This window comes from Physcomitrium patens, chromosome 20, assembly GCF_059467195.1.
Source record: "Physcomitrium patens ecotype Gransden chromosome 20, ASM5946719v1, whole genome shotgun sequence".
Lineage (NCBI taxonomy): Eukaryota > Viridiplantae > Streptophyta > Bryopsida > Funariales > Funariaceae > Physcomitrium > Physcomitrium patens.
Window position 1 is genome coordinate 2497700 of NC_143429.1, and position 24045 is coordinate 2521744.

The window sequence follows — 24045 nt, forward strand, 5'->3', positions numbered from 1 at the left end:
ACAAGTATAATCAATTAGAAATTTCTAATTTAGGATGTGTTAGATGTAGTCATTTAATTGTTGTAACTCTTTTATCATTTTTATCACATCTTATTTGTGGCTCGAATGTTATCAAAGCTTCATCAAGTGGTTGTATATCAATTTCCTAAACTTATACATTGTACATATCTATTTGGATAATCATGTCATAATCCTTTTTTCTTTTTCTTTCTTTTTCATGCAAGCTAATCATCTCTTACCATCTAGTCTACGTATTCTGTTTAAATAAGAATTTAGAATCTCAATCACAACATTCTGATGCAAGTTTGTCATGTTAATGTAAACCATTTTTTAGATTAACATTGTCAATGGATCAGACCTCGTTGACCTCTATACCTAAATAAACACATGAAAACCTTAAGAATTTTTTAAGACATTCCCAATACATGCAACATAATGTAGTTTTTGAAGAATGCACATTGAATATCTTTTGAATTAATACCAATTTAAGGACAGAACACTGTAGACACGGCTTTCTAAGTACACCTTTTCCTTTCTCGCCCCCAGCTTTACTTTAGCTTTCTATCGAACCTTTTCATCCAAACCAAGCATAATTAGAGAATATTCTAAAATATACTCCGCGTAGAGAATGCGGATTCAGTGAAAGAGAACGGCAGCGCTCCCCAGGGGTGGCATGAGAACCCGGTTTCCTTTCGTTCCCAGAGGTGGTTCCCCACGCTGTTGGCAGACTCAGACACAACGTCAGAGTGACAAGCGTGATGCTTCACGAGGAAAAAGCCTGCCGCTAAATTTAGCGGCCCCTCTTTACCTCCAAGTCAGCAGATCACACACCATCGTCACGCTCGCCACTTGATGGCTTGGGCCCAACTCGGACTCTCTACCCGATGCGAGCGATAATCGACAACCCCATTCCCGCAGATTCTCACATCGAATTGAATAGTTCGTGCTCTGACACAGTTTTTACGGTATCCTTGTGAGATTCTGGAGTTTTGGCTGGCAGTAAGTGGGAGCCGGCCTAGGCAGCGATGGCGTGTTGATGATCACTGGAAGTATTGAGGAACTCGTTTTCTCGGGTGGTGGTGGGGTTTGTGCATCACAAGTAAGTCGATGCGTGATTTGACATGAAATGGCTGTGAATTGAGGGCAAGGTTGTTCGAGGGAGTGAGATGGCGTAGGGTGTGGAGTTGGACAGATTGGCGCTGAATTGAGTTCATCTTGTGTTGTGTTGCGGCTGTGGTTTGTGGTTCATGTAATAATGCAGTAAGCCGAGGTTGTGTTCATGAGGATTTGTTGTAGTTAGAAGGAGGATTGCAGTGGATTTCTAAATTGATTCCTCTTGAATGATGTTGAGCTTGTGTTGGATCAGTGATTGTACCACGATTCGTGTGAAATAGTAAAATCACAGTGGGGATTAGTAGAGCATCAACCGTGACTTGTGGTTTAAGAATAGACGTTTTGGGAGATTTGTGAGATTTTGGCAACCTGTGAGGTTTGGCAGCTATGGCATTCGCTAGAGCAGCTGCTCGGAGATTGCTAGGAGGGAGAGCGAAGTTCACCGCCCGGTCGGCGACCTCGGCTTCCCGAGATCTCACCGGAAGTGCAGTCCATCACCAGGATCTACAACCGCCTGTCCATGGACATTCAAGAAACTCCAGGTCTTTCAATGAATTTCCTGATTGCTACTAACATCGAGGCTATTGCTCCAAGCTCTGTGTTGTTAAATATATTTCTGCAGCATGTTGTACTGAATCTTCTCATCTTTGATAGTCACAATCAAGAGTCACCTTAAAAAATCTGAAGAAATCTCGCTATATTATCATTGTTGTTGTTATCATCATCATTATTACGCACATCTTGAAGCGCTTATCCGTAAATACCTCGACTTGTGAGGGCGGCATTTTAACTACAGCGTGATCGCTTCTCTAGCAATGTATGTAACATGGATTGTACTTGCTTCTTACATTAATTTCTTGTTCGATTCTTTCTGTCTTTCAATCATGCCAACGACGTCGAAACAATTACTTACGTTCCTTCGTACACGCACTGCACTGGTTTTCTTCATGCTTCAATTTTGTTGTGCACACTGTTTAGTGTGGAGTTTGCTTCAACCCTGGCCCACTTGTTAACTTGTCATGTGGCTTCGCTGGCGGGTTTTCATGCTTATGGTAAAGTTGCAGACTGGAGAATGGAGTAGTCAGGCTGGATAAAATGGAGAGGAGTACACCGTCTAGGCACATGTGCACAATGCCGGAGTTGCCTTCGGAGAAATCGTCCACTGTAACGGGAATGATCACAGTCGCTGAACTGAAAGAGCTTGCTCGTACGAAAACCATCGACACCGTCGTAGTTGGGCTAACAGACTGCTATGGCCGTTTAGTCGGGAAGAGGTGTGCTGCACTCACAATTCGCTTTGCTCCTCTATATTTGGCTTCGTTACCTGGTGATGCTTATTGTAATCAGCGAGTGGAGGAGATCTGAGCGGCGTTGAGACAGTTTTAGTGAAAAATAAGATTTATCTTTTGCTTTGCTTGCAGGTACACAGCAGATTTTTTCTTGGAAAGTGCAGTGGATGACGGAACGCATGCTTGCTCTTATCTGCTCGCGACTGATATGGACATGGAGCCAGTTCCAGGGTATAAGTTTGCTAGTTGGGAGGCTGGCTATGGCGACATCCATCTAGTTCCTGACATGAAGACGCTGAGGGTGGCAAGCTGGTGCCTTACGCACTCAAATTTTTATGGTTTAGTTATTTTGTTTTTTCTTTGCATGTGGTTGATAAGCATGTAGACAAAAACCCTCTAATAGTTTCCTGTAATGTTGCTACAAATATCCTCTGGATTTATTGTAATTGTACGAACCGTTATTGAATACGCTTTCGTTCTTGAAATTCACCTGCAGGCTAGAAAAGACCGCCTTGGTGTTATGCGACGTAGTTCAGGACGACCATGAACTAGCTCCTCATGCACCACGCTCCATTCTTCGCAACCAAATAAAGGCTGCACAAGCAGTGGGCAAGTTTACTCCGATGGCTGCTTCAGAGCTCGAGTATTTCCTTTATAAGGACACATATGAAGAATCGAAGGTGCTTTCTTATGTTATGTGCGGTCTCCAGTGAAGATAGATCAATTCCTGATCTGATTTTATTTTCAGAGATTCTTTGGTTTAACATTGTCCTCTTACGAGCAGTTTATGCTTTTCTGTTATCCTTTGTGCAGAATAGGGGCTATCATAACCTTAAGCCAGCTGGTTGGGTGCGGGAGGACTATCATATTTTTCAGGGAACTCGTGGTGAATACTTCCATGGTATGCAAGCCAGACTGAATACCATCCTTGATTCAAATTGTTCAAGTTCCTGCTCGTACATCATGTAACTTGATGATTGAATTGGTCTCCGCATCTCTAACTCTTGCTGGTAAGCGTTAAATAGGCCCAGCCCGACGCCACCTGGAAGCTTCTGGAGTTCCAGTTGAAAATAGGTAACCACCACTTTTATTCCTGTGGATCTTTTAGTAGTGACATCGAATTCTTGTCTTGTATGCCAATTTTCATTCCAAAAATTTCGAGGCACCAAAAAGTGCGGATGGATTATCGTAGCTTGTAGTAAAAAATCATTCTTTAGCATGGCACGCAATTGTAGTTGATACCACCTCCAATGTCAAAAGTTTACAGCTTTTAAAATGTGTATTGTTTCGAAGCAATAGTAATTGCAGTTCGTAAGTATCAGATATTTTTGCTATTCCAACACAGATTCGTGCGACTGATGGTTCTGATGAAGTTCATGAGGATACTACTACAAAACTTCATCAGAACCATACACTGATGGGATTCTGGACTCGCTGTAACTTCATTTTGAAAGAATTCAAAAAAAGGGGGGGGGGGGGGTGTGCGGGAGGCTATGCGGAAAGTGGATTTCTTGATCAGCTCAATTCTTCCTCCTCACATAATACAATCAGTCGATGTGTCGATTCACTCCAGAAGTCTTCTTTGATTCTGTTGAAAGCGCATGAGAACGCTGCAAAACTGGATTGAGTGTTGAATGTGCGACAGCACTCTAATTACGAATACTGCTGAGTGTTCTTTCAATGGTTTTCATTGGTGTTGCGTGTTTACAGTAAAGGAGAGTTTGGACTTGGACAACATGAGCTGAATGTGAAATATGCGGAAGTCCTAGAAATGGCTGATCGGCATAGTGTATACAAGCAGGTCTATACTCTACTCCAGTTCGGAATTCAATTTGAAAGTATGTTTTCGCACAAGTAAATCCATCAATGTGTAGAGCATATTTTCTGTTTATGGAGTTAAGATTGTTACCGTGATGAAGAGCGTTATCATAAATGAACCTAGCTCCTACGTTTCAGAGAGACTTGAACGTAGTGCAATGAGACTAAAAAGTGGCTCGGCTTCCTTTTTTGTATTTGCAGTGTTTGAAGGAGCTTGCAGATTCTATGGGTGTTTCAGTCACATTTATGGCAAAGCCAGATGCCGCACAACCAGGCTCTAGCTGCCACATTCATCTTAGCCTTTGGGAGAATGGACGTAACATTTTTGCTGGAAATCAAACTCTCGGCTCTACAAAATGCAGGTTTGTGATTATATTCCATCAATACGTGTATGGAGCTGATAAATAGTCAAAGGAAAAATATATTTCTCAAAAAATCTTTCTACTCCTGATTTCTTTCTTTCTTTATTAATTTATCCCTCATCATGAAGAAAGCTGTGGTTGACCTGCAGTGATGAATTCCGATGGTTTCTGGGCGGATGGATGCATTACACCCCAGAACTTATGTGCTTCTATGCGCCTAACGTAAATTCATACAAGCGCTATGTTTCAGGAAGCTGGGCTCCTACGCAAATAGCATGGTACATTTTCCACCTATCTATACTAACTATATAATAATGTCCTGGCTGCAAGTTGTCGAACTCTTGTGACTACTGTCTCATCGAGAACCGCAATGGAGTTCAAACTCGTCTTGAATGAACGGGATATTCCATTGACCTGCTGTCGCTTGCATTGATCTAAGGATATACTTGGTCTGTGTAATTCTCTGGAACAGGAGCCGAGATAACCGAACTGCGCCCTTTCGAGTCCTTGGGTCAGGAAAGTCATTGCGTATAGAGTGTCGGTTGCCGGGTGCCGACTGCAACGTGTACCTTGCATTTGCTGCAGCGCTTGCCTCTGGAATGGATGGTATTCGCAACAAGATCGAGCCGCCACCCCAACTAGAGGGCAACGTCTATTTCGCCAAGGATCTCTTGACTATTCCTCAATCACTGGTGCTGATCCCTACTGAAAAGTCTCACTTAATTGCTAAACAAAATTATAAGACCAGGATGTTTAATCTTATATAGTTCCAACATTTTTGATGCCTTACAGCAGATGGCATTCGCTCATGCTTATTCTCTTGAATATCACTGTGGCGTATTTGTGTGCATAGGGAGCGGCGACAGCAGCTTTCAAGGACAGTAAGTTTGCAAAGGAAATGCTGGGGGAAGACGTCCATCACCACTACCACCACTTCTTTGACAATGAGCTTCTCGCTTATCAACAAGCAGTGACAGACTGGGAGAAAGCACGATATTTCGAGCAAATATAGGTGAAAATTCGTTTTCTCATAATTGTTCTTATTTGAGAGGTGCTTTTGAGTTGTTTCTTGTAAGTGATTGAGCAAGTAAAAACGCCTACTCCAGTCTGAGGGGTAAATTATGCATTATCAAGGATCAATGTAAACTTCCCGGCAAATTATGCATTGAGGTTTTGAAGGATCAGTCCAAACTGCCTGATTGGAACAGTTCGGTAATTGTCCCTCAATAGCGTTGTGTGACGCCCAAACATTACGTTTAATAAGGTTTTGGAAGCTCCTCTGCAAAGCAAAGCAATGCAGTGTGCGCTTTGGTATCCAGCCATTTGATCATATGTGGAACGTCTTGAATCTTGAATGTAATCATCAAATGACAGATGTGTGTATATATATATATATATATATATATATTTGTATTTATCTTTTGTAGGGTTATTAAATGATTTAGTAATTTGATTGGAAAATGCTTTCTGATTTGGCTATGTATTTCTATTGTGTTATTTTTGTTTGGAGGAAACAACTAATCATCACTATACTAAATTTAATTGGTAACAATCAATATGACAATAAAGTCAAGTATAAAAGAGAATTTCATTCGTTAGTCAATGCAGGTTTTCACTTTTTTTTTATTAATAATATCACAAAATAACTAAAAAAACATATTTTGAGGTGAAATGTGTTTAATTTTAGTTTACACTGAAAAAAGTTTAATGAAATGAATTAAACTATAACGAGTTTTGTACAAAAATAGAATTACAAACAAAATGGACATTGATATGGCACTTTGATAGTATAGATGAACATCAAATAAAACTAAGAAACTGTAATAATTAATGCAATTAAGAGTGTTTTTTTGTAGGTGAATGTTGCATTTCTAAATTGAGTTGTACTGCTTAAAAATACATAAAAATAATATGATTGGTTGTTCTACCTTGAAATGTTGCTGCTTGAATTAAAGTTTAATTGTTATTTTTTGTACAGTAGGGTCCATTAATAATTCGATTTTTTTTCCTGAAGTTGAATCAAAATGAAAACTACAAACTTTGAGAAGCTCTTGTAGGCCAAAAATTCATCAATTCCCAAGCTGTAAATTGCATTGGAAAGATGATAGTAACTACTTTGATAATATGACAAATTTTTAATACAGAACTACAAAATTAAAATTAAAAATGATAATGTTGTATCTACCATTTGGTGTTGTCACCGCTTGCTGAAATAACTACTTGCATTGTGTCAGGCATACTCCTAATCAAGGTTTGGAGCTACTTTAAAGATATTGTATCTCATGTTGATTGAATAAATTTTTGTCATTTTCTCCTTGTTTTTTGGTATGCAACAATATTGCAAAATATCTTTGATAATCTTCCATAGATTTTCTATGAGATTCAAATCTAGAGAGTTTGTGGGCCAAATTAGTTTTATCAAAGCCTAAACCTGTCTTCATTTCAATTCAAGTGAGCTATAGTAGACTAGAGTTCTAGCTTCTATAAGTTTCAATTGTTTAAGATAATTAAGTATAAAGTAGGACTTTCTTAATGCTCCTTCATAAACAATTGTTATATGATTGCTTGATGTTCTTTTGTCTAGAGGCATAATAATAAGAGAGCATTTATCAAAGACATTAAATGCACCTCAAACCATCATCAAATTATGGCCAAACTTAAAAGTTGGTATTATACAATTCCACATATATCTTTTGTATAATTTTTGCCATACTTTAATTTGCCTTCAATTCTTACTAATTTTGAATGATGACTTGTCTTACCAAATCTTATTGCACTAATCTTCAAAACTCTAACTTTCATGAGTACAAGCAATTGCAAGCCTATCTAACTTATGCTTGTCACTAAGATGGGTTTTAGAAATTGCATTGTACTAAAAAAAACATAACTCACACAAATACAACGAAATTATACTATGATATATATTCAATTGGCTTCCTATTTCTAACAATGGTTATCTTCTATTGTTTCTAATAGAATGTGATAACAATCTAGTACCACAATATCAACTTTTAATGCCTACCACATTGATTTTTTAAAGATTTTAGATAGTCTTGGACCTTTTGGTTTGTCAAGACATTGGAAATAGTCAAACATAGAACATTCAATATAAATCAAATGTCCAAAGACTTTATGCCACCCTTACATATTCCTAAAATATAGGCTTATTTTTCATTACAGTTTTGTATGGCATGGTATCTCTCAAGAATCCAATGTAGATTCAAAAATCAATAAGTTCAATAAAAAAACATAACAAACAAAGGCAACTCCAATGTTCCTATCCAAACCACATGCAAAACAACTTCAAGCCATCATTTCTCTTCTATGCAAGCCAATCTCTATTGCAATAACATTCCTTATTGTAGTTTTGAGCTTTAAGCATTATAAAGTGCAATGAACGTATGCCATCAAAGCATTGAAGTAGTACAAGGAACTCAAGAAGGATAGTTATATGTTTCAACTCATGACACCATATTTTACTAAATCTAATCAAATCTTCCAATTTGTTGCATTTCTTTATGATTGATAGGTGGAGATTAAACACCACTCATGTCTTTACAAATAACAAATTGATTTGGTGGAAAAAAATAAAACAAAATAAAAAACTAAAGTAGCTACAATCAATTGAATGCAATGATTTTTTATACACAAAAGATGGAGTATATCCAAAATTTGAATTATAAATAGACCTTGCTATACAAAATTTATTAATCCAATCAATACTAATGTATCCTATCAAAATTAATATCATTAAATAATTCTAAGTAGAATCATATATGACTCTAAAATAAATTTTAGTTTATAAAACCATTTAAATGACATTGCCTTGTATTATTATACTTATTTATTAATTTCTTTTCTTTCATATAAAAATATTTAGATCAACCTATAGCAAAATATATAAGCAAGTAGAGAATCTAATTAATTGTTCCTATTCTTGATATATAAATAAATAAAAAAAAGCCAAAGACACAAGTTCTAGGTCAAAAAACTAATTTAGAACAAAAATATTCTTCAAGCTTAAATTATCCAATGTAGCTAGGTCCATTGACTATATAGAATTCAAGGTTTGTAAGTATAGAATAAATGCTATCTAATACTACATCTTTACAACTTCACCAAGTTTTTTGGAATGAAGATCAAAAGATGACATTTAATATGGTGAAGCAACTATGACAGTTATATATATATATATATATATATATATGTTTTTAAACTAAGAAGCTATTTTATTAATTTGGTATTTTTTATACCATGTAAAATATATATATATGTATATATATATATATATATATATATATATATTTTTAAAGCTATACCATAATGCAAAGTTGGATTCATTGATATAGTCTCTTCAGCTGTACTTAAAAGACCATTCAATATAATTTGGGTTTCTTGTAAATTATAAGAATGCCAATGTTTAAACAACTTTATATTAGTTTTAAAAGGTCTAGATCAGGTATTGCATTTAATAATATTGTAACATAGAGAATAAAATAAAATAATAATCTATATTGCTCCAAAAATATTATTAATTTTTTATAACATGATACATGATAATAAAAGCAAAGGTGGGTTAGTTTAAGATTTACTTGGATCAGTTAAAGATTTATGTACACCAATCTAATATTTCCCTATTTTAGATGAGATCAACAATAAAAGCCTGATGAAATTGAACAATGATGAACAGAGGAAAACTCATCCAAGTACTTTCATGATGGGGATGAATAGTAAATATGGATGTACATATCTATGTGAACAGAGTTCATCCTATCCCCGATGCGGCACTTGTATGTGTGCGGAAATGGAGCTACACCAACATCCGTAATTAGTGTGTACCACACTATTTGCGAAGTATGGAAACCAAACAATCATTGCGTCGCGTCACTCCTTCGAATCTTTTTCCATTTAAACCCAATTGTTGAATCTTTTGTTCTTCTGAAATCCAATTGTTGGATCTATGGTTGTCTTTTGCGTATCAATATCTACACCAACATCCGAATAGTGTGGATACACACTAATTACGGTTATCGGTGGTGTAGCTCCACAGACACGTTGCGGATTCACTGGAGTCTGTTTTTTTTTTTCTCATGGTTTGTGCAGGTTTATTGACGATCGGACGACTAATTGGAAGTTGAGACTGACCCTCACGGACCACAGCAAGTGGTGGATGCACGCAATTGAAAGGTGGAAAGCATTTCTCACCTTCTAACTCCAGCTGAAAACTGAGTGTGGGATCGATAGAGTTCAGTGGAAGCTTCTTACTGGGTCTCGACAGACAATCCCTGGCAGCAGTTTGTGCTCTTCTGCTGTGACATCAACCGCACCAAATCCCCTCACCAACCTCTTGTGCAGCCATGGGAATGCCTGCCACAGTCTAGTACATTGCAATGCTCCCATGACGTTACGATCTGATCACAACTTTCTCGAGGGTAATAGGGGTTGCCATCTCTTTCTGAGTGCATTTACAGTTGTGATGTGGACAACTTTCTCGTACTCTCGCAGATGGCAGTAGAATTAAAGTAATCGCCGTCTTTCACTAGGTGAGCATCTCTTTCGACGGAGTATTGGGCAATGTGTAGGTTTGAACTGTGGTAGAAGTTTATTTTAGCAGTCAATGCATGCGCTGTGTACTGGTTCAAACAAAATTGTTCATCAGTTCTACAGTGTTGGACTAATGTGCGTCTCCAGGTTTTCCCCTCCATATCTGTGAAGCTCTGTATCATTCATGATTTTTCAGAAAACTATAACACTTCCTGCAAATGTGTTGTAGATGAATAGGATAGGTTGCCAATCACATTTGAGAGACGTGTGACTAAAATCAAAATAGGGGATAACAAATTATAACGAGCATTCTGAAATGGAGCTGTAATTAAAATAAAAATAAAAGTTATTATGTTGACGAGGTGCTTGGGTCTCAAGCATATAATTTTCACCCAGCTAGGAACTACATCCTTCAATAAAAATTTACAAATTGGTTCGCTACAAGGGTAACCTAGTGCGATATATGATAGGGTTAACCACTGAAGCAACAACACGCATCATATACCCTGGAGCTATTATAAATATAACGATAGATCCCAATTAGACAATAAATTCCTCTAATAAAAAAAGAGATGCTGGCCACAATGACCGCCTCCGAATCCTGATTCCGTTATACAAATACTACAAATGTTCTAGTCTACAAAGGTGCTGAAAATCCAGCCCGCATAGTTTGTTCCTTCCGTTTGGCAAGTTTTTTCTCATTCGCAATGGCACGTGCCCTTGCCTCCTGTTGCCGCCTTTTCTCTGCAAAATGCACAAACACCTCCCAAATAAGGTTCTGTTCTCCGAGAAATTTGTTTTAATCCAAAATATTTAAACAATCCAACACAGCCTGATTCTAGATATGCAGACTCATATGGTCAATACCTAATGCGACTCTGCAGAACCTAAGTTTTCTTCATTGTTGTTCATTTTAAGGGCAAGGAGATCTGAGATGTCTCAAAACTCAGGACATCACACTCGTTGCTATATAATACAAAACCATCATGAAACATTTCACCAGATTACTCCCACAACTCACTACACAACTTTTTGCAATCACGTTGTAGTTTTACTGGCTATCATTCTGCTGCTTTCAGTAACACTCACCCAAAGGAACGAGCATAAAAATGACACTTTGAAGAGGCAATACATCATTATTTCCATAGCACAATTTTGCCTTGATTGGAGTAAATAGATGGCCTGCTCTCCAAAACATTGACCAGCTAAATATGACTAACCTCATTAATGTGTTTCTTAATAAAAACACGTAAACATATCTGATTGGCTAGACATGCCAGAATCACGTACTCAAGTCATCGACACGGATAAGTAACCCTTTCGTTAAGTTTTAAAATATTGCCCTAAATTGTTTTTGCACGAACTGATCTTTTCTCCTCCGATTCTTCTTAAAAGTTTCAGTAACGCTCTATATGAGACGACGAGAAACCGACACAAATGTGTGCAACAAAAGTTTGATGCAGATGCACTCGATGGTCCTACAGCATTGGGAAATAGGATTGGAGTAGCTTACCGGTGGCTACCGATTACTGAACAATATTCGATTCATGCGCTGCATCATACTCCTCCTTGGCCAGTAAGGGATGCGAAAGTCGGTATAATCCAAATCGAAGGTCGGCTCTTAAGTGCGCCAGCTTTTCCCCAACTTGCGCACTGGCCATAGTCATCTTCTTCCCAGACCCAACTCCCATATTTGTAGGTGAGGAAGTAGACATCTTATGAGTGTCGACTGCGAAGATTTTCTGCCTAGATATTTAACGATGTCCTACAGTTTGCTAAACCACGAGTAAGAGCTTTAGAATAAAGTTTAAATCCAAGCGAGCAGAACGTCGGATCTCTTTGAAGGCTTTCTTTCCACCTCCAACGCGAACCTTGGGTCTAGCTCTCTTGTCCAAGGCCGACCTCGACAGTTAGAAAGACGCCACTCCTAATACCAACGCCTGGCTTCCCCTTACTTAAATCCGCTAATGTAGAATAGCGCACCTACTGCCACGCCAAACATTAACGACACAATTGCGCTAAACAATTCACAACTTCGATGTACATTCACAGAAGCGAAACCCCTTTAGACAAGGTAGGTCACACAATCTCGCACCAAGCATCGCTCACCTAAATAAGACCATTCGCTGTGTTTCGCATAAAACGAGCCTCAAAAGCATCTGCTTCGTACGCTAATAAGCACACATCACCAAAAACGTGATATTGCTATAAAAGCGCTTCGATTAAATAAGACTATTCACAATCCATAAGCTTGATGAACCATCTGAAAAACCGCGTCACCTCGCTGGACTGTACTAAACTTACGCATTCTTACACATAATCGAGGAGCATCACCACTCCTACCACACCTTTGTTAAGTCATCAAAAATTACGAATACTATCTCGACTTTCAACAGAACACGACTACACGCTCCTTGCTCATCCGCATCCCCTCAAATTAAACAACGGAGTTTAAGAAACGGACACAGGAGTCAATCACAGGCGGAGTAAATCACACAGCAGCTAGCGATGCACTTCCAGGAAACAGGATATACTTAAACCACCTCATGATCTGACGCCGCTCGGGCTTCACGCCTTGAAATCGAAAGCTACACTACCTTGTTTGCAGATCTCGTTACCCTCCAGTCCGTAGCGGAACCACAGTGAACAAACCAGTCAAAATATCACCGGATCTAGGTTGGTCTTCCTCGCGGCGAGAGAGGCAAGCGAGATGCTCTACAAAGAACAGCCAAATTTAAAGCAGGAAATAGAATGACGGCGGCGAACTGGGTTGGGCACCAGCTATCAAAGGCCTCTTGAGAGTTGCTCTAATCGAGTAGTGATAGTCCACACTGACAACTCCACATCAGTGGAAGCATCGCCGAATGCGCGACAGAAGTGAGGTGCGGGAGTGACAACCAAGATTGCTGGTCTTAGGGGATGATCCAATTGCCGACGCACAACTGTCGCCAATGTAAAACAAAAGGATTATTTGTGAGCCTGGCATAGACAATTACAAGAAAGGTCGGTAAGACGATGTTAGAAAACCTGAGATTGAAAAAAGCAATTATTGACCTAGCAGCTTTGTGAAGAGAGCTTTAGTTGGCATTGCTGTGTTGCCGAGTGGTTTATGCTGGAGCACATGTGACGTGGATCCATGCGTCATTGGAGTGACAGAATCTGCAAAAAAGCACCTTGGCTAATGCCGCATGCTGCACCCTTGCCTTGTCGTCGGCAGTAATCTCTACAGATGAATTTTTTCCGAACACTTTGACAAATCCTCACAGAAGAGTTTCGTCTTGCAAGATAATGACTCCACTTTGCTCTACACGGCAATGTTATTAGAGCATTGTGGGTACGTTAGAGGAAAACCGGTTTACCGTGCGAGGAACCCATTTCATATGATGACGCGGTCAACTAGACAAAGAGAAAAGATTTCACCGTATTTCCTCGAGCACGTAACAATTAAAACCTGGTGCTGACTCGTCAAGTCATTGTGGGTCGAAGAGGAATCACCAGTACTCCAAGTTCTGGAAGCAATTGAGATAGTCATTGGAGTCAGATAACGCAGCTACAGATGGGGTTTTACAGCCAATTTCGGTTGTAGGCACACCACACCGTCCATTTATTGACCAGTCAATAGGAAAGAATTTGACCAAAACGCGATTTGTTTTTTGTCGTTTCATGTGTTGAATGCATCCCTTCCTAACGAATGGTACCATTTGAGATCGGGGCAAACTTGCAATTTTTCAACTAGCTGTTGGGTCCACCACCAGCATCGGACACAACTTGTTTCTCCACATAATTCAAGTCGGTTGAAATCGTGTGGACCGCAGCACCCACAGTGAGCTTTTTACGAATTGCATCTCCCCGAGGTTCCAATTAGTCTTTACATCTATCGATTCGACTAGACGACGACACAGCAAAACAAACTACTCAACTTTTGATGCCACTTGTGCGAACTCGGCTCCGCGTTAGTTATTCTCAACAACTCTACCTCCATGGATTGGCTGACTAGTCCACTTTTTTGTTTCAGAAGCGCAGAACTGTGGTTTCAGCCACGATTACGATTACGAGATCTGCAGGCATAAAAACATGTCATTTGTATGGATCAGTGGCATATTTTGAAGCACGGATATGGCACAGCATGGTGGGCTCGCAAGGCAAATCCTCGAAATTGAGAGCACTGGTTCATTGGATTTGAGCAAGGATTTGAGCAAGGGTTTCGTGGGACTCACATGTCAGACAAGACTTAAGTATGGGTAGGATCTGTATAAGTGGCTCATATGCCATTGCACTATTCTGTCTCCCCTTCAAGGCAGGATTGATACAGTACAATGCGGCGAACAGGTGATGAATTGCAGCGCTGACATATCGATTGTCCCAGAAATCGAGGAACACGAAGATGATCTCAAAAGGGAAAAACTAGTGATCATCTGATACATCTTTCACCACTGAATTATCTCGTCAGGAACTAGGTCTAGACTATCACCCTTGCGGTGAGCAGGAAATGAAGATTGTATAGCAATGAAGATTGTCGAAGTGTTTGCAGAAATCATCATCAAATTGTAGAAGTGTCACACAAACTCACTATTGGCGCACAAGAGTCAATCCAACAACTTGAGCCATGAGTTTACACTCAGGCTCACCTGATTAAAGGCAGAGTTTTCACTCAGGCACAATAGTCAAACAGTGTCGCTCTGATACCTCTTGGAGGATAGAACGTTCCCGCTACCAGCTCCGTCGGAGTCACTTAAAACGCTGCCGTGGCTCCACCCGTCACCATTAGAGGACACCTAGTCTTGCAAATGAAGTCTTTTAGCCTTTGTTCCGAAAGTGACAAACTCGAAGGCGCCGGCAACCACATGCCGCGGCAATTTAAGGCATATGGCAACGGAGCAGAAAGGTGTGGCTTGAAGTTGTTAAGCCAAATGGGAGCAAGATACTGTCGGGGCTATGTCCAATGATAAGAAGTTGGCCACTTGCATCTTCATAAATACCGTGAAGGATCACATTCTCAACATCATCAGCCAGTTCTCTAAGAATCCAGACGAACTGTGGATCAATTTCAATATGCAGTTCAAATTGGCTGCAATTAATTTGCAAATGACGTAGAAAGATCAAGTGATTCACCTCCATAGGGCCCCAAGCTGATCATCATCTTTTTGAGGTGGATGGTTTGGTCATGCAGTTGGCAAACATCGGGCTGACCATCAATGACAATGAATTGCTTTGGATTACTATGTGCCATCTTCCTATGAGCTGGTCTTTTTAGAAAAGCTCTTTTGGAGCAATCATTCACAACAAGCCCAATATGACTTTCTTGGAATTCATTAGATACATTTAGGTTGAAGAAGATATTTGTGCACTCAACTTCTTGGAGGAATCTCTTGTTGCATTTCAACAGCCACGATACGCACAACTTGTGAGTGCTAATTCGAAATCAATTGCAGCTCCTGCGATTAATGAGTCTTCTGGTTCCAACTCACGTAGAAAAGGCCGTGGTGGTGGTCGTGGACATGGAAAGAATTAGAAGAAGCTAGGCTAATGCAATTACTATGGTAAAGTGGACATTGGGAGAATGAATGTTTGTATGAGCAAGTTAAAGGAAAAATCAATAACATGCACTTCTCTCAACTGCAGCACATCAATGAAGAGGTCATGTGCATCAAAGGTCCCAATCAAACTTACCGTTTGGAGAGCAATGCTAATGCTGAAGACGACCATGTTGTTATTGAAGGAGGTGGATAAGAAGGCACAGTTGCAATAGCTCTTTCTGTAAATTTACTACAAATGGTTGCTTGATTTCGAGGACAATACCCTTATATCAGGAAGTAGCTTGAACACTAATCAGCTTCAGGCCATTGTAGGTTCGTTTAATATAGTTATAGAAGGAGGCCACATATTGATTGTTGTTGGCAAAGGATGTACTAAAATAGCTGGCAATAAAGTTGGCAATAAAGTTGCAAATGTTCTCTATTTCTCCGCACTTGTAAAAATATGCTTTCTATAGGACAACTTATCAATGTATGTATCCAACTTATAATGTCAAGCAAGTTAGACTGCATGGTCTTTGTGATCCCAACAACAAGCCAAAATGCATTCAAGGGCTATCCAACAATATAAGTTTCTTGCATGACTTCAACAAAGATTTTATTATTTGTAATTTGATAAATTTTCCATATGAAGCCTTAAAGTCATAATTGATACTTTTGAATTTGCCACCACTCGCAACTTTATTATATAAAAAAATGCACTCAAACACATGGCACTACCAATTAGACCCTGTCAATTTTTGGAGACTTCACTCAATGGCTCTTTACAATTCTTTTATTAGTCTTTCAAGTTTGGATTGGTCAAATTCTTTTTGTCATGATTGTATCAAAAGAAAACAACATTGCAATGTTATCCAAAAGCTCTCCAAGTTTCTAATTACAAGATCACTTCAAATGTTGTGTATATATATATATATATGTGTATATTTTATAATAGCTAAGGCATATAAAGGCACCTAGCTTTTGTTAGAATCTTCCAATAAAATGGAATAGCCAAATGCAACAACTAGACATTATCATATTTTGTGAAATTTTCTTGAGAATGCACTAGGCACCTAACTATTGAAGGTAAAATAGAACTTGCAACAAAAAGAGCTTAACAACTCTAATAGAAACCTAAACAAACTCCAATTAAATTATAAAAATACTAATCAAATTTTAATTAAATCTCAAAAGAAGTCTCAAAGAAATTATAAAAAAAACATAAAAAAATCATAAATTAATTTATATATATATATATATATATATATATATATATACATATATACATTAAAAATGAAAATCCTAATCAAATCCTAATATAACATTCAAAAAATCTTTAAAAAATCTTAACCAAATTTTGATGAAATCCTAAACCAATCTTAAATAAATCCTAATCAAATTCAAAAAAATTCTAGTAAAATCCCAAATCTTAAACTTAGACCAAATCCTAATCATAGATCAAATTTTAATGAAATTTTAAATTAATTTTAACCAAATACTAATCAAATACTAAATCTTAGTTAAATTCTAATCAAACTTTAATCAAACTTTAAACAAATTCAAAATCCTAACTAAACTCTAAACAAATCCTAAAAAATCGTAAGAAAATCCTAAAAAAAACTTAATTAACTACTATAATTGTTTTGAAATCTCAATAAATATTAATTAAATTATTGATATTGACTAAAATTTCACTCAGACTTCAATCTACAAGTAATTTACAAGCACACAAAATTTGAGAAGAATCAAACTCACTAATTGAAATAAAAGCTCCCAAAACCTCTTGGATGTCAACCACCTTCCTTCTCCAACTTGAATGTTGATCTTTCAACAAAGATTTCTCCTTACTAAACTATTCAATTGCTTCAAAAATTCGTTAGTGTGTCGATATTTAAGTCTAAATTGCTCTCACTAATTTTTTTATTCAATCAAACTAGTGGATATTGCAAGAGTGCAAAAATCCTCTCTAATCCTAAATTTCAATTATCCAAGACTATAAGCCACAAAAACTCTCACAACCTTCAATCTTACCCATCAAGTGACATCAAATTTCTCACATATATTTACAACAAGCACAATGACAAATTAAAAAAAAAAAAAAAAAAAAAAAAAAAAAAAAAAAAACCACTTGTAAATATGATATAATATTCATAAAATCATCAAATTTGTAAACTTCTTTTTATTTCTTAAAATCCAAATCTATTACATACACCTCTTACTTTGAAAAGCTCTCAAAACCTAGATATATCTTTAAATCACATGAAATCAACTCTTAAAAGTTCTTTCATAAGTTTTCTCTCAAACTCTGCTCTTTTGTTAATCAAAGAATCCCAAAGTCACTATAGGTGCATGGTTTTGTGCCTTGGGGTTTGATTTTGAGCTTGGTTCACAACCATTCTTCTTTGGATATCAATTCTTGGTATTTTGAGGTGATTTTTTTTTCTATAACCAAAATTAATTATATATCTCATTTATTTTGATTTGGCTTATTTATGCCTCTATAAAGTGAGTATAAGTCTCTTCTACATGAAGGCAATATTATCACTTATTAATTTTTACTACCTCCTTATCTATTATCTTTATTTTTAAGATAATTTATTAAAATGTTATTATTTAAGCTCCTCTATAATAAAATATTTCTTCTTTTTTTCCACCTAATAGCCATGTTACTATACAACAACGTTAATTCTATTCAATTAGAAGTTTAGAATTTTAATCAAAGCTTTTACAAATTCTGTGAAAGAGCTATCTAATGTGGCACACTTCATGGTAATTGGCAAAAAAAGCACATGTGCACATCTCAAAGCAGAGACAAAACAAGCTAGGAGAAAAATTATTCAAAGCAATCCTTGTTGGATATGATCTATAGTGAAAGGCGTACAAACTTATATATGTTATTTATCATGGAGCAAGAAAATTGTAATTACTCTAGATGTGATTTTTTACAAAAGACAGTAGAGGAGATAGAAATATCATTGGTACTCTATATCTTGGACAAAATTACTCTATATCTTGGACAAAATTAACTAAAAACAAGTACTAGAAAATATCTATGGAAGAGGAATTAGCTTCACATGCAAAAAAAATACCACTTGGGACTTCATAAAATCACTACATGGAGTAAAACCAATCTCATGTTATTGGATCTTATTGGTGAAACAAGATGGTATAAAATTTGAATTGAAAGTCAAGTTAGTTACAAAGGAATATGAATAGAAGCAAGAAATTGATTTTGATGGTATATATGCACCAATAGCCACATGGTCTACAATCTGACTCTTCATGCCTGTAATTGTAATTCAAGGTTAGGAGATATTTTACATAGATGTAGTTACCGCATTCTTCAACAGAAAGCTGAAGGAACTACTCTACATGTGCAAACCACATGGATTTGAGATACCAAGAAAAGAGCATTTAATATGTACTTAATAAATCTATCCATGGGTTGAAACAAAGTCCTAAAATTTGGAACAAAGAATTTAACAAGGAGCTACAGGCTCATGGCTGGACACGTAGTTTAACTGACAATAACTTGTACTTGTACACTAACGGAACCAGTACAATCATGCTACTTATATCTTTTGACGATCTACATGTAACTAGCAACAATAATTCCAACTTTGCCCTACTTAAGTCATAATTGCTTTCTTGATATTCCATGAAGGATCTAGGTCCTATTTGAGAAGTAGGCGGTTATATATGACGAGCAGACTATCTCTACATCGAAAGGCTGAGAGGATGGTGTTAAAATTTGTGGGGCTGGGCACAATCCGCATTGCTGGGTCAGTGCATGTTTTGTACAAAACTTTTAAGGTCAATTACGAAGATGACTCTGAAATGTAACCTTTATTACAGACGCAAACATTGACTGCACTATGTCCTTGCTTTAAGTAGTTGGTATATTTTCCATCAACATTATCAGACGAAGAATGAAAGGTAGTAAGATTCTGTAAACCGACCGTACTTAGAGTAACCATGATGGATTCTATGGAATTCATTGGGTAAATTGAATTGGGTAGGCGTAGGTCCTCCGAGATTAGGGTTTCCATGTACTTTCGAAGTGCATTATATCTTAGGCTTTGTCCTCTTGAACATTCTTATGGCAGAGGCGAATCTGTTGAGGAAGTAGCTGCCATCATTGGAAACAAGAAAGTATGTTGTTATTATCTTGCTCTCTTGAGATAACATGTGTGCCTGAGTCTGCCCGAAGAAAATTACATCTTTCTCTATCCAGCAGACTTTGGCAGAATGGTTAATCTTCGGAGCCTCATGATGATCTGTGAAACATGAGAGGCTTGAAAAACCTCTCCTCACACCCAACTTAAGCCCCGCTCTCAACTAGAACTCTGAGAAAAAATAATTTACAGCGGGGTCTGGAGTCGGCACCCACTCTCGGATGCTAACTAATTCACCCACCGAGATCCCTGTACGCATCCTCCAGTATGCACATGAAACATGTGGTCCGACGAGCATTGCTTCAAGGATAGAGCAGCGACGCTGAGTCAGGGAGAATGCGAGCGATAGAAGAAACGCATTAGACACTAGACTGAAAAGCATGAAAAATGTCCCAGTAGACAGGTCAACACACGCTCATGGATGGAGCAGGCATTGGTTTGAGGCTGGGGTCTAATGTAATCTTAGCTTCAGCCGACACCCACTCCGTTAAGTGAGACAAAGTGGCAACGCCTCGCAGCCAAAGCATTCACTGTAACAACAAAGGAGCTCGAAGTACCAACTCTAACAGACACACAGAAATGCGTGGATAGCCCTAATGCAGGCAACGGTAGTCACAGATCTGCACTTGAACATGCACAACACGAGAATAACGAACGGCGCAGGGCACCGGGACTCGAAGTACAACAAGACTGCCTTCAGCTGAGGGAGTTGCTTATCTTGTATTACTCGAAATTGCAAATTAGGGTTCCAGGTTGGAAAATTGATCTTCCTCACCAACTCAAGGCTTAATATGTCCTTTGCAATTAACTTAATTAATTGCTTTATTCATTTTCCATTAGACTCACATCTAGTAGCAACAAAACATATTCTTTGCTATCTTGCATGTAGCATGGATATTGGCATCTTTTTTTTGCCAAGGATTCACTTGTACAACTTGCATATTATAGAGATGCAGAATGGAGTGCATGTTGGGAAACAAGAAGATCCACTGGAGCATATATTGTGACTCTTGGTGGAAGACAAATTTCTTGGCCAAGTAAAAGACAATCCACAGTTTTATAGTTAGAGTTTGGTATTCTTTCTGAAGAAGCAGCTATAGTATTTCATCTCAAATAAGTCTTTCAAAAGTTGATGCGTCAAGATCATGGGGATGGAAATTTGCATTGTAATGAAACTAAGATAATCTCAAACTTCGAGATAGCTCACATTCCAAAATTTGAAGATTTGTAGTTATATTGCATTGAAGCTTGCAAAAATCCCATCTTTCATGCTTGTTTAAAACACTTTGAGGGTCAACACCACTTTGTACATGAAAGGATTTTAGCAAAAGATGTAACAATACATTATGAGCCAACAAAAACTCCAATAGCAAATATTCTAATAAAAGCACTACTTAGACTATCTTTAACCAATTGTAATCTTAAGTAATCTATATAGTCATTAAGCTAAATATAAAAAAACTCTTACTTATCTTTTCAAGAGCTTCTTAGTTAAGAATAGATTACGTTGAGCCTAAATATAAATTCATGGCATACATTGTGTATTGTATTGCATTGTGGAATGTACAAGATTTAACACTTATAAATATATAAAAATACAAACTTCTTTCTAAATAGGGACATACACACATATGTATATACACACTTCATTTATACACACACACCAGCTTGTGTTTTTATTCTAATTTTATTTATTATAATAATTTTTTAAATATTGCTTATTGAGTGAATACATTGTAATAGGCTTGATTTGATTATTTTCCTTAGCATCTTCTATTAAATGACCAAACCTTTTGATCTACTTTTGCCATGTATCTATACTCATTTAGTATAATTGACTATTTATGTGGAATGTTATTTTTATATCACTTTATGTTATCTACTGAAAATAACCACACCCGACTGCAAAGATGTTATTCCTCTGAGGAGCCTATACCTACCGGAGATGATATTTGCCAAAGTACCTCAACGGCACGGTATCAAAGGAGTTGTAAGTGAAGAGATAAGGCACTATTATAAGACCATTAAAGTTTATAAGAGATGCAATAAGATAAAGGAGTACTCAAAGATCAAAGAAAACATATAGCAAGTAGTCAAAAAGTAGTACAATACGTAGTAGGTCTTCTGTAGTAGCACCTCAAGTCAAGCTAGTGTTGGACTGGAGGCTATATAATTCTAACTGAGCAGTAAATTATTTTTTATCTTTAACTAATTATCTTGTGTATCAAGTCCAATCTTGCAAGGTCGTGTCCCCTCCTTGCCAATAACCTTGAAAGTCCAAGTAACACTTTACTATGAATATTATTTATCTTCTCCTTGTACTTGTCTAAATAAAAATAACCAATTGTTTTTTTGATTATACAAATTTTTTAATTGATATAAGGCTTTTTTATTTAAACATGGATAATTTTTTCTTTATTTTTTGTTTTTTATTAATATCTAATTTTATCACATTTTTATTTACATTTTATTTGAGCATATTGCATTTATTATAAATTTTGACACAATTATGGTTTGATATTGGATCCATTTAATGTACCATCACTAGTTATATAAATAACATTTAATGTTTGAGTACAAGAATAGAGTTTGAAATAGGAAAATAACATAAATAATTTTAAATAAAATTGGTAAACATATTCCTTCTAAAAAAAATCATAAAATATATATATATATAGTAAAATATCATGTTAGCTAGGTATTTGTAAAAATTTAAGATGTAGCCATGGAAACTTACAAATGAAATAAAGAATTTTGTTAATTTATATTTAAAAAATCTACTAAAATTTTATATTTTATATTTTTTAATTTAAAATAAATAAATATTTAGTTGATAGATTAAATACTAATAATGCAATAACATCAACTTCATTTGTTGTCCTAAGAGGTGAGGCTAACAAAGTTCCTATGTTTGTTCATAGATTAAAAATTGTCCATGAAGCTTTTCTTAGTTGGTAAGATGAATATCCAAAGCCTAATAAATAGGTTGTGTAAACAAGTATAATATCTTCTATAGTTTAAAAAAACTAAGTCAAAATAGAATGTTTATTTGGTGTGTTTGGATATCATTGTTGTAGTCTTATAATAATGTAGTTACATACTCCAAAAGGAATAAATGTCATAGATTAAACTATTTTTTATTTTTTATTTATCTTTCATCTATTAAGCATATTTTGATTTAAAAAATAAAATAAAATAAAATAAAATAAAATAAAAAAGAAAGATAATTAAAATCCTCTATATACTTATATGTTTACTTTTATAAGTTTTGTTTTCTTCATTGCACTTCATTAATACTTTATTAAATATTATTATATAATATAATTTATAATTATTGGACTCCAAAACTTAAATTTCATATACCTTAACCTCTTAAAATATTCAGATTATATATTTTTCATATCAATTAAATTTTAAAGATTCAAACTAATAATCAAATCAGATTTAATATATATATAATAAAATAAACAACAACAACAACAACAACAACAACTTTTTGAAATTATTATTTAAAACATATATCCTACTTTACAAGATTTATTTTAAAATTTAAAATCTATTATATCAAATGGTTAAAGTATCTATATGAAATTCTATGGATTATACAATCATATTATAAAATATGATTTTTGTACAATCTTAATAAATATATATATATATATATATATATCTATTCTAATGGTGTCTAATAATGCCTTAGCATCATAAAAAAAAACTATATTGCACTTTATGTCCCTTTAATGATATTAGTTTGTGCTCCAATTTATGGAGTATAAAAAAAATAAGAATGATTTATTGTTTGGTAGACATAGTCTAATCATGCAAATTGTTTTGTAACATAAGCTCATCAACAATCAGTGATGTTTGTTGGACAAATTACAATAGATTCAATGATAATTTATTCTATTATTTGATTGGAAACATAAGCTAATAACAACTTATTTGATCTCCACCTAATTCTACCAAACATCCATTAACTTCTCATCTTTGCTTTTCTATCACAATTATTTTTTAAAAATATTTTTCATCTAGTTCTATTATCTATCTCTATTGTCTATTTTCTCTTATTTTTACTTATAATTTCTAAAGTTTATTAATTTAATAAATTAACTTGGTTGATCAAACTTAATCAACCAAATTATAATTTGAAGGAATTGCAAGGTGATAGTGTGTACAAACTTAAATGTTTAGTTAACAACAACAAGACATTAAGATTTAGCTTATTATA

General features: G+C 36.1%; 1 protein-coding gene and 1 long non-coding RNA gene across 4 annotated transcripts; one reads left to right on the forward strand and one right to left on the reverse strand.

Moving 5' to 3' along the window:
- Window positions 1-830: 830 nt before the first annotated feature.
- Window positions 831-5912, forward strand: LOC112273619 (uncharacterized). Of its 2 annotated transcripts, none has more exons than XM_024502583.3 (12): window positions 831-1099; window positions 1499-1655; window positions 2178-2387; window positions 2535-2714; window positions 2899-3082; window positions 3216-3303; window positions 3428-3476; window positions 4113-4203; window positions 4422-4582; window positions 4732-4860; window positions 5055-5274; window positions 5436-5912. In XM_024502583.3, exons 2-12 carry the CDS (start codon window positions 1501-1503, stop codon window positions 5592-5594), a joined length of 1626 nt encoding a protein of 541 aa, XP_024358351.1. In that variant the 5' UTR covers window positions 831-1099; window positions 1499-1500; the 3' UTR covers window positions 5595-5912. The 2 variants fall into 2 exon arrangements, with proteins under 2 accessions (XP_024358351.1, XP_024358349.1); XM_024502581.3 differs by having other exon boundaries at window positions 851-1099; window positions 2172-2387.
- A 4523-nt stretch (window positions 5913-10435) lies between these two features.
- LOC112272994 (uncharacterized) lies at window positions 10436-14505 on the reverse strand. Of its 2 annotated transcripts, XR_002966850.3 has the most exons (4): window positions 14344-14505; window positions 13300-14184; window positions 11640-13105; window positions 10436-10870 (listed from the first exon to the last, which is right to left on the reverse strand). It is a non-coding gene; the product is annotated as an uncharacterized LOC112272994 (long non-coding RNA). The 2 variants fall into 2 exon arrangements; XR_016498953.1 differs by lacking the exons at window positions 13300-14184; window positions 14344-14505 and having other exon boundaries at window positions 11640-13285.
- Window positions 14506-24045: the final 9540 nt, after the last annotated feature.